Source organism: Chiloscyllium plagiosum, chromosome 10 (assembly GCF_004010195.1).
Source record: "Chiloscyllium plagiosum isolate BGI_BamShark_2017 chromosome 10, ASM401019v2, whole genome shotgun sequence".
In the NCBI taxonomy this organism is placed as follows: domain Eukaryota; kingdom Metazoa; phylum Chordata; class Chondrichthyes; order Orectolobiformes; family Hemiscylliidae; genus Chiloscyllium; species Chiloscyllium plagiosum.
This window is the reverse complement of record NC_057719.1, coordinates 92,374,818-92,386,472: the sequence shown is the minus strand read 5'-3', so window position 1 is coordinate 92,386,472 and position 11,655 is coordinate 92,374,818. Positions and strand designations below refer to the sequence as shown.

Here is an 11,655-nt window from a genome sequence, read left to right as displayed (position 1 = left end):
AGTTACATCCTCAAAAAATTTAAGAAGATTAGTCAAGCATGATTTCTCCTTCATAAATCCATGCTGACTCTGTTCTATCCTGTTACTACTATCCAGATGTGTCGTTATTTCATTCTTTATAATAGACTCCAGCATCTTTCCCACCACTGAGGTCAAACTAACTGGTCTATAATTTCCTGCTTTCTCTCGCCCACCTTTCTTAAAAAGTGGTATAACATTAGCCACCCTCCAATCGTCAGGAACTGACCCCGAATCTATTGAACTCTGGAAAATAATCACCAACGCATCCACGATTTCCCGAGCCACCTCCTTCAGTACCCTGGGATGCAGACCATCAGGCCCCGGAGACTTATCAACCTTCAGACCTAACAGCCTCTCCAACACCAAATCCTGGCAAATATAAGTTCAGGAGATTGCAGAGCCTTTGGCTTTGATCTTATGTCATCATCGTCTACAGGAATAGTGCCAGAAGACAGGAGGGCAGCAAATGAAGGGGAGGAGATTAGATTAGATTACTTACAGTGTGGAAACAGGCCCTTCGGCCCAACAAGTCCACACCGACCTGCCGAAGCGCAACCCACCCATACCCCTACATTTGCCCCTTACCTAACACTAGGGGCAATTTAGTATGGCCAATTCACCTGACCTGCACATCTTTGGACTGTGGGAGGAAACCGGAGCACCCGGAGGAAACCCATGCAGACACGGTGAGAATGTGCAAACTGCACACAGTCAGTCGCCTGAGGCGGGAATTGAACCCGGGTCTCTGGCACTGTGAGGCAGCAGTGCTAACCACTGTGCCACCGTGCCGCCCACAACCCAGGAATAAAGAGTAGAGACAACCCTGGTAATTATAGACCAGTCAGCTTTACTTCAGTTGTGGGTAAAGTTTGGAAAGGTTATAAGAGATAGGATTTATTATAATCTAGAGAGGAATATTTTGATTAGGGATAGTCAACACAGTTTTGTGAAGGGTAGGTCATGCCTCACAAACCTTATTAAGTTCTTTGAGAAGGTGACCAAACAGGTGGATGAGGGTAAAGCAGTTGATGTGGTGTATATGGATTTCAGTTTGAGATAAGGTTCCCTACAGTAGGCTATTGCAGAAAATACGGAGGCATGGGATTGAGGATGATTTAGCAGTTTGAATCAGAGATTGGCTAGCTGAAAGAAGATAGAAGGTGGTGGTTGATGGGAAATGTTCATCCTGGAGTTCAGTTACTAGTGGTGTACTGCAAGGATCTGTTTTGAAGCCACTGCTGTTTGTCATTTTTATAAATGACCTGGATGAGGGCAGAGAAGGATGGGTTAGTAAATTTGCAGGTGACACTAAGGTCAGTAGAGTTGTGGATAGTGCTAAAGGATGTTGCAGGTTACAGAGGGACACAGATAAGCTGCAGAGCTGGGCTGAGAGGTGGCAAATGGAGTTTAATGCAGAAAAGTGTGAGGTGATTTACTTTGGAAGGAGTAACAGGAATAAAGAGTACTGGGCTAATGGTAAGATTCTTGGTAGTGTAGATGAACAGAGAGATCTCAGTGTCCATGTGCATAGATCCCTGAGAGTTGCCACCCAAGTTGATAGGGTTAAGAAGGCATACAGTGTGTTAGCTTTTATTGATAGAGGGATTGCGTTTCGGAGCCATGAGGTGATGCTGCAGCTGTACAAGACTCTGGGTGTGGCCGCACTTGAACTATTGCGTACAGTTCTGGTCACCGCATTATAGGAATGATTTGGAAGCATTGGAAAGGGTTCAGAGGAGATTTACTAGGATGTCGCCTGGTATGGAGGGAAGGTCTAATGAGGAAAGGGTGAGGGCCTTGAAGCTGTTTTCGTTAGAGAGAAGAAGGTTGAGAGGTGACTTAATTGAGGTATATAAGATAATCCGAGGGTTAGATAGAGTGGACAGTGAGAGCCTTTTTACTCGGATGGTGGTGGCTAGCACAAGGGGACATAGCTTTAAATTGAGGGGTGATAGATATAGAACAGATGTCAGAGGTAGGTTCTTTACTCAGAGAGTAGTAAGAGCGTGGAACATACAGTAGTAGACTCGCCAGCTTTAAGGGCATTTAAGTGGTCATTGGATAAACATATGGATGTAAATGGAATAGTGTAGGTTAGCTTGGCTTCAGATTGATTTCACAGGTCGGTGCAACATCGAGGGCCGAAGGGCCTGTACTGTGCTGTAATGTTCTATGTTCTGTAAGTTTTTCTGTTCTGTTTTTGTTAAAACCCGTCTGATTCACTAATGTCCCCTCGGGAAGGAAATCTGCCATCCTTACCTGGTCTGGCCTACCCGTGACTCCGAACCCACAGCAATGAGGTTGGCTCTTCGCTTCCCTCTGGGCAATTAAGGAATGTACAATAAATGCTGGTTTTGCCAGAGATTATTACAGCCAATATAGGATGAAAGATGATTCGGGAGCTTAAAGTGGAGGACCCAGTGACCAGAATTTGATAGAACTCGCCCTGCAGTTTGAAGGGGGAGAATTTGCATCAGATGTAATGGTGTTACAACTGAGTAAACGTAACTACAAAGGCACAAGGGAGGAGCAGGTCACAGGTAAGTGGAAGGGGAAGCCTAGCTGGGAAGACAGAGGAGGAGCAATGGCAGGAGTTACTGGGGGGTCATTCGGGAGGTAAAGCAGAGATTCATCCCAAGCAAGAAGACACCTATTAAGGGGAGAATGAGGCAACTACAGCCGACGAGGGAAGAGAGAGGAGTGGCCTAAAAGCAAAAGTATACAATGTGGTGAAGCCAGAGAGACTGGGAAGCCTTGAAAAAGCCAATAGAGAATATGTTTAAAAAGTAATGGGGGGGGGGGAGGAAGAAGATGAAAGGTAAGAGTAAGCTAGGTAGGAATATAAGGGAAGTTTGCAAGAGTTTTTTTTGTTTCGGTACGTGAAAAGTAAGGGAGAGGCAAGAGGGATCACTGGGAAATGAGGCTGGAGAAGAAGTAATGGGGAAAAAGAAATTACAGACCAACTGAACAGGCACTTTGTATCAGTTTTCATGGTGGACGACACCAGCAGCGTATCAGAGTGTGGGGACCAGAGGTGAGTGCAGTGGCCATCTCTAAGGACAAGGTGCTGGGGAAGCTGAAAGGTCTGAAGGTGGACTTATCACCCAGGCCAGATGGAAGCTACTCCCCAGGGCTCTGAAGGAGATAGCCAAGGAGATAGTAAAGCCATTGGGTGGTGATCTTTCAGGAATCACTGGAATCAGGGAAGACTGGAAAATGGCTAACGTAACACTCCTTTTTAAGTGAGGCAGAAGACAGGAAACTATAGGTCCGTCAGCCTATCTCAGTTGTGGGTAAGATTTTAGAGTCCATTATTAAGAATGAGATTGTGGAATACATGGAAGTGCGCTGAGTCAGGGCTGAGTCAGTACGGCTTCATCAAGGGGAGGTCACGCCTGATAAATCTGTTAGAATTCTTTGAGGAGCTAACGAGCAAGTTAGACAAAGGAGAGCCAGTGAATGCTTGTGGCCTTATGAAAGGGGGAGAAAGCGAGGCTGATCAGTGAAGAGAGACACAGGCAGCACTTTGCAATGTCTTAGCACAGGGGGAAAAGACAGATTTCCTGATCCAGCAGTTCCCAAAACCACATAATAAAGGAGCGTTAGTCTGCTTTGTGCAGCGAGTCAAAGGACAAAGGCGAGTGATTAGGCGTAGCAGTGACATGGAGATGGGAAAGCACGAGGATGGAGCTGGGCTGGGACTAGAATAACTGGTTCAACAGTCCGGTTCAACAGTCTGTCTAATGGCGTCCTGTTGGACTATAACCTGGTGTTGTGTGATTTTTAACTTTGTCCATCCCAGTCCAACACCGGCATCTCTGAATCATAATGGCGTCAAGATCTTCAACGGGCCAACACTGTTAAAACTCAGAAGGAACCAGACTCTAACCAAGCTATTGTGAAGACATTGTGACACAACTCAGCACGGCCTGATATTTCTCCCACATCAACTTACCTGAAAGCCCTCACCCATTCCTTTATTACCTCTTCACTGAACTTTTCCAAACTTCTTCCACCTGGCATCCCCACGTTCCCATGCCTTAGTGAGCCTGAGGTCGTTCAAACCTCGCCCTGGCTGATCCTTTCTCCTGACAATCCCGCTCAGCTCCAGACTCTGTCAGTTCCGGTTCGGCAAAGTCTCGCTTTTAAAACTCCGGTCCCCGTTTTTCAAATCCCCTCCAAGCTTCATGGTTTGGATGTTAATATAGGGGGGAATGGTTCGTAAGTTCGCAGGTGACATCAAAATTGGAGGTGTGGTGGACAGCGAAGGAGGTTAGAGCTTAAAAATGTGGTGCTGGAAAAGCCTAGCAGGTCAGGCAGCATCAAAGGAGCAGGAGAATCGACGTTTCGGGCATGAGCCCTTCTTCAGGAGCGAAGGAGACTACAATGGGATCTTGATCAGACGGGCCAATGGGCCGAGGAGTGGCAGATGGAGTTTAATTTAGACAAATGCAAGATGCTGCATTTTGAAAAGGCAAATCAGGGTAGGACTTACACATGTAATAGTACGGTCCTTGTGAGTATTTGCAAACAAAGAGATGAACAGGTTTATAGTCCCTTGATAGTGGAGTCTCCGGTAGACAGGGTGGTGAAGAAGGCATCCGGCATGTTTGCCTTCATTGGTCAGTGCTTTGAGTAAAGGGTTTGGATGTCATGTTGCAAGTGTATTGTTTAGGCCATTTTTGGAATAATGCGTTCAAATCTGTACTCCCTACTACAGGAAAGATGCTGTGAAACCTGAAAGGGTTCAAAAAAGATTTACAAGGATGTTGCCAGGGTTGGAGGGTTTGAGCAGAAAGTGAGGTCTGCAGATGCTGGAGATCAAAGTTGAAACTTTATTGCTGGAACAGCACAGCAGGTCAGGCAGCATCCAGGGAACAGGAGATTCGACGTTTCGGGCACAGGCCCTTCTTCAGGAATGAGCAGAGAGTGTTCAGCAGGAGAAGATAAAAGGTAGGGAGGAGGGACTTGGAGGAGGGGCGGAGAGGTGGAGGCGGAGGCGGAGGCCTTCCTTGAAGAAGCTCTCTGCCTCTCTCCGCCTCCATCCTACTCCGACCCATCACCCTCACCTTGACCTCTTTCCACCTATCACATTTCCAACGCTTGGTTTGAGCTACAGGGAGAGGCTAAATAGGCTGGGGCTGTTTTCCCTGGAGCGTCGGAGGCTGAGGGGTGACCTTATAGAGGTTTACAAAATCATGAGGAGCATGGATAGGATAAACAGACAAGGTCTTTTTCCTAGGATCGGGGAGTCCAGATCTAGAGGGCATAGGTTTAGGGTGAGAGGGGAAATGATTTAAAACTGAGCTAAGGGGCAATTTTTTCACAAAGAGGATGGTATGTGTATGGAATGAGCTGCCAGAGGAAGTGGTGGAGGCTGGTACAATTACAGCATTTAAAAGGCATCTGGATGGGTATATGAATAAGAAGGGTTTAGAGGGATATGGACTGAATGATGGCAAATGGAACTAGATTGGGTCGGGATATCGGGTCGGGATATCTGGTCGGCATGGACGAGTTGGACCGAAGGGTCTGATTCCGTGCTGTACATCTCTATGATTCTACCCCACCCCAGTTCCTGTCTCTATAATCTCCTTCAGCCCCCCCCACATCTCACTCTCTAGTCTCCTGAGCCTTCTCAGTTTTCATCGTCCCTGCCACTGGTAACCTAAATTCCCCCTGAATTCTTCCCCTGAGATTCATGTGCGCCAGTGACATCCCCAACCCAAATCCGGACGCTTCCTGCTTCTGCAAATCTGACCCTGGTGAGGGAATAACAAACCTGAGAATTGTGTCTCCTTTCTGGCTGGCCAATGAGAGTAAAACACAAGAAATATCTCTCCCCCATCCAGCCCTCAGGCACTTTCTCATGTCCCATCCGCACCAACCTATGCCACCCCCACTCCACCACCCATGACCCCTCATATCCTCTCTGCCATCCTAAGCCATCTACACATCCTCAATGCCTCTTTCTAGCCCCTATGCTAACTTAGTTATGGGTCACATCAGTCCATGACCCACCCCCACACACCATCCCTTACTTTAACAATATCTATACCATACGTTCAATAAGGACCAACCTCGGGATCCACACTGAGTATTTTTTTTAAATTAAAGTTCTATTGATCAATTAACTATTTTAAAAAATGCTTTCCTTGATTAAAAACTCATTGACTATATTCCTCATAAGAACAAACGTTTGTGTTCATTATCTTACCTCAAAACCTTAATAAGCATTTGGAGCTGTCAAACAAATTGTGAATGAAAAGGCCACACACTGTGATAATGATAGGTTGTGAAATCAGGCATACAGAACTAATCCTTTAATGATAGCCCTTGGGTATTGTCCAACAGAGTAAGTGAAGTGGCAAACACTTTTTAAAAAAAGTTGTGGATAATTGTTCTTTCAATATTTAACGTAAAGTTAAATGAATTGTTAAATAACTTCACAGCTCTCAGCAATTCTTTTTCATGACGCTAAAGAGGTTGACAGTGCCAACGAGTTTAACACTCAGTCATGTCTACTCTTAACAAACTCGAAGCACTCTTAATCTCAAACAGTAGGCTCTTGACTGTTCCCAAAAATGTCCCATGAACTGTATCGAAAAAAAGTACCTCTGTCTCAAAATACCTCCACCAGTTTCGGAACTTTTACTCCCCTTGAAGTTGTGCTCTGGTCAGCCCAAGAGTAAGCTCAACTCTCTCCCAATCTCCCACTGCAAAAATGGTGGAGGGCTGAGTCGGGGGTTGCGATGGGGGGATTTCTGGATTTGCCCCAACAGTGTCATTTTTGCTCACACAAACAACTCTGATTTTTATGCAAAACTTCAGGTCTATGGGTTTCTCCGTATTGACAAAGGGAAAGAGTAATTAAAGCAAGTGGTTCCTCTACAGAGTGAGTTTGAGGAATTAATAATGGGATATAAGGAACTGGTCGATGAGTTGAGCAGACACTTCACCGTAAACTATACAAAAGACAGCTCAGTGATAATTGTAAGTCAAGAGTTGAAAGAAAGGGAGGGACTTAAATCACAATCACCAGGGAAAAAGGTACAGGGAAACTATTGGACCAATCCCCAGGTCCCGATAGACTTCATCGGAGGGACTGGAATGAAATGCCTGGTGAGATAACAGCTGCACTGGATGTAATCTTCCCTGGATTACCATCTTGACTTGGAAATATATCACCATTTCTTCACCTTCGCTGGGTTAAACTTTGGAATTCCCTCCCTATGGTTACTGTGGGTCTACCGATAGCACGTGGACTGCTGCGGTTCAAGAAGGCAGCTCACCACCACCCTCTCAAGGGGGCAACTAGGGACGGACAATAAATGCTGGCCCAGGTGGTGACACCCACACCCCAAGAGAGATTAAAAGAAAGATGATTGTGGAAAGGTCCCATCAGATTGAAAATTGATAACCATAATTTTTTAATTCAAGGAAGCCTCCGAGGGAGGCAGAAAGTAACAATTAGCCCCCACTTCGGTCATAGGGAAAACGCTGAAATCTATTATTAAGAGGGTTCTGGCAACTTGCTTCGAAAATCATAACACATTCAGGTAGAGTCAACATGGAGTTTCAAAATGGAAACCATGTTTGACTAATCTGAGGAAGCAGGGAGCAAGGTGAATAAAGGGAAACTTGTGAACGATGGATTTCCAAACGGCTGCAAGATGTCAAAATAGAGCGGCACGGTGGCTCAGTGGTTAGCACTACTACCTCACAGCACCAGGGTCCCAGGTTCGATTCCAGCCTCGGGCAACTGTCTGTGTGGAGTTTGCACATTCTCTCCGTGTCTGCGTGGATTTCCTCCGGGTGCTCTGGTTTCCTCCCACAGTCCAAACATGTGCAGGTCAGGGTGAATTGGCCATACTAAATTGCCCATAGTGTTAGGTGCATTAGTCAGAGGGGAGTGGGTCTGGATGGGTTACTATTCGGAGGGTCGGTGTGGACTGGTTGGGCCGAAGGGCCTGTTTCCACACTGTAGAGAATCTAAAAAAAACTACATTGACAACTCACAGTCTAGGAGGGTAAATATAGGAAACGGGAGATGGAGTCGTTACAAATGGGGCACCTTGTATTAGCAAGAGGCAGTGACTGCAGTACCACAGGGATCAGTGCTGGGTCCTTAACTATTGACTTTTTTTAAGATTAGATTCCCTACAGTATCAGCCCAACAAGTCCACACCAACCCTCTGAAACGTAACTCATCCAGACCCATTCCCCCTACCCTATATTTACTCCTGACTAATGCATTTAACACAGGTTGGGCTGTACCCACTGGAATCTGGAAGAATGAGAGGGGGCCTTATTGAGATTTAAGATCATGAGAAATGCTGACAGGCTAGAGGCTGAGAGGGACGGAGGGAAACCAGAACAAGGGGACACCGAGACAAGCGGGAATTTCTTTTCCTCTCAAGAAGGTTGTAGGGAGTCTCCAGCACAGAAAGCAGTAGAGACAGGGTCATTGAGTCTTTGTCAGACCAATCAGGTAATGTCACCATAGTCCCACTCTCTGATTAGTGAGCCAGGGGGTAGTTTAACCTGAGAGTCATCATGTCCTAGGCGAGGAGAGCTCTTTGTGGTAACCTCAGCAGGTGCGGGAATCGAATCTGCCCTGTTGGGTCAATATAGGGTAGGGGAATGGGTCTGGGTGGGTTACTCTTTGGAGGGTCGGTGTGGACTCGTTGGGCTGAGGGGCCTGTTTCCACACTGTAGGGAAAACCAGTCAAGCAGCCAACTGAGCTGAGCTTGTTAAAGCATTGACTGACAAAGGAGTCAACGGTCGCAGTGTGTGGATAGGCAGGCCACACAACCATGCCTGCCATGATCTTAATGAATAGCGCAGCAGGTCCAAGGGGCTGAGTGGCCTCCTCTCAATGCGCGTGCTTGTTTAACACGTACACTGTTAGGTGTTGGTTCCCATTGATGACAGCACTGAGAGTACAACAGCTTTTGAAGCAGAGGTTGTGGGAGTGAGAGGGGCAAGTCCAGCCACTGAGGGGTCCTATCAAAGGAGAGGAAATGAACACACAGGGGTGTACCCAGACTGAGCACAACAGTGCATTCTCATTGGGAAGGTCAGGGAAAACGCTCCGAAATAAAGCTTGGAAGGGAGCTGATGTCATGGAGCCTGACTGACAGGCAAGATTATACTTAGTGACATGGTCCAACATTGGTGTACAATGTGGATCCAATGAGGGAATATGTCAACTCGAAAAGGTCTCTGACAACCTCACACCTTTCCCAAACAACAGAAGCAATGTGACACTTGTTGACCATTTCTCCATGGAAACCATTCATAGAATCAGAAAATCCCTGCAGTGTGGAAACAGGCCCTTCAGCCCAACAAGTCCATACCGACTCTCCGAAGAGTAACCCACCCAGACTCATTCCCTTACCCTATATTTACCCCTGACTAATACACCTAACCTTCACATTCCAAAACACTATGGGCAATTTAGCATGGCCGGTTCACCTAACCTGTACATCTTTGGACTGTGGGAGGAAACCGGAGCACCCGGAGGAAACCCACGCAGACACAGGGGAGAATGTGCAAACTCCGCACACAGTCGCCCGAGGCTGGAATCAAACCCGGGTCCCTGGCGCTATGAGGCAGTAGTGCTAACCACTGAGCCACTATGCTGCCCATTGTCAAAGGCTTGACCATCTGTGGATGCCCTCCGTTTGCCCTTTCAACTCTGAACCCAGGTAAGCCTCGGCCTACCCCTGTTACTGTGGTTTGGAAACCTCCTCTGACATGGGGAGGGCTGGAGGGAGCGAACATTGTCCTGGTATGTCGGAGTCTTACTGCCCCAAGGGCAGCTCTTACTTACGTGGAAGTCCTCGTGGGAAATCTTCATCACAAATGGCATGTTGGGCTCTTCCTTTGCCTCCACCACACATCCTCCCAGCGGTATCACACCCTGCCAAACAAACACAACAAGGTCGATGGACTTTGTAAGCTGATGGCCAGCTCTCGTCACCCTCCGTGTCACAAGATATTGGCGTAGGTCACCCCTTACCTACAAACTGAAGATTGCAACTTAACTCCTTCACCATTCTGATGTCTGATTGAAACGTGGGCCAAGCCTTCTACTCCAATTAGATATCAGTAAATCTACAGCCAACGTGGTGTCATAAAATCGTAGAGATGTATAGCATGGAAACAGACCCTTTGGTCCAACTCATCCATTCCGTCCAGATATCCTAACCTCACCTAGTCCCATTTGCCAGCACTTGGCCCATATCCCTCCAAACCCTTTCTATTCTTATACCCATCCAGATGCTTTTTTAATGCTGTAATTGTACCAGCCTCCACCACTTCCTCTGGCAGCTCATTCCATACACATGCCATCCCCTGCGTGAAAATGTTGCCCCTTAGGCCCCTTTTATATGTTTCCTCTCTCATCCTAAACCTAAGCCTCCTAGTTCTGGACTCCCTGACCCCAGGGAAAAGACCTTGTCTAATTACCCTGCCCATGCCCCACATGATTTTATCTTCAGGGTTGACCTACTCCTAATGAGTGACTGTATCCTGCTCTCTCTCAGGAAATTGGCTGGCTTGTTTCCAATTGTGGTGTCATGTCTGACACAGAGGTGAATGACCAACCCTCTATTTGCACCAAGAAAGGCCATTTTCTTTTCAATAACTTCATCCGAGTCCAACTCACTATCTCCTTCACGTCTCAGTTACCTCTTGACCTAACTATTCCAACACTCCCTGGGCTGGCCTCCTGCATGCTTCTACCTGGAAACTTGTACCTTCTAAATTTCCATCGCCTGTGTTTTTACTCGTACCTCCCCGTTAGTAGCTGAGGAGCCACTGTCTTGACGTGCTGCAGGGAATTTCGTGCTCGCGATGTCTCCCAACAGAGCAGAATTATGGTTTTAAAATCCACGTACGCATTTCCAAAACCACCCGAGGCCTTGCCATCTTTGTCATCAAAACATAGAAAATAGTAGCAGGCGTAGGCCTTTCAGCCCTTCGAGCCTGCTCCGCCATTCAACGTGAACATGGCTGACTATCCAACTCAGTATCTGTTTCTGCTTTCTACCCTGTGCCCTTTGATCCCTTTCGCCCCATGAATTAGGTCTAACTCCTCCTCGAAAACCTTTCGTGCTTTCGCCTCAACTTGCAGAGGATCTCACAGGCTCATCACGGCCTGGGTGAAGAAATTTCTCCTCATCCCAGTCTCAAATGGCCGACACCGTATCCTAATTCTGAACTCTCCAGGTCATCAGAAACATCCTTCCTGCGTTTACCTGTCTCGCCTTGTTAGAGGTTTAAGGGTTTCTAGGCGAAACCTCCCCTCATTCTCCAGTGAATATCGTCCTAATCGATCCAGTCCCTCTCATACATTAATCCTGCCTCAAAACCATCTGTCCTCCACCGATTCTGGCCTCTAATTGATTGTTAATTTAAATCACCCCACCAGTGGTGACCGCACTTCCAGTTGCCTGGGACTCAAGTTCAGGAAATCCCTCTAGACACCTCACCTTGCCAGTCTCACCACGCTTCCCCCTAAAACCCTCCCCACCCAACTCCTTCCAATTAGTGGTTGATCAAATGTTCTAACATTTCCTTCTGAGGGCCAGTGGCTATACTCTGCGTTACTGCCTTCCTATTCTGCC

General features: G+C 47.0%; 1 protein-coding gene across 1 annotated transcript in view; it reads right to left on the bottom strand.

Moving 5' to 3' along the window:
• plekhd1 (pleckstrin homology domain containing, family D (with coiled-coil domains) member 1) overlaps positions 1 to 11,655 on the bottom strand; it is a 94,756-nt gene that overhangs the window by 42,831 nt on the left and 40,270 nt on the right. Inside the window, exon 3 of the mRNA XM_043698522.1 lies at positions 9,858 to 9,947. Coding sequence (XP_043554457.1) covers positions 9,858 to 9,947 — 90 coding nt within the window. The remainder of the gene's footprint in view (positions 1 to 9,857; positions 9,948 to 11,655) is intronic.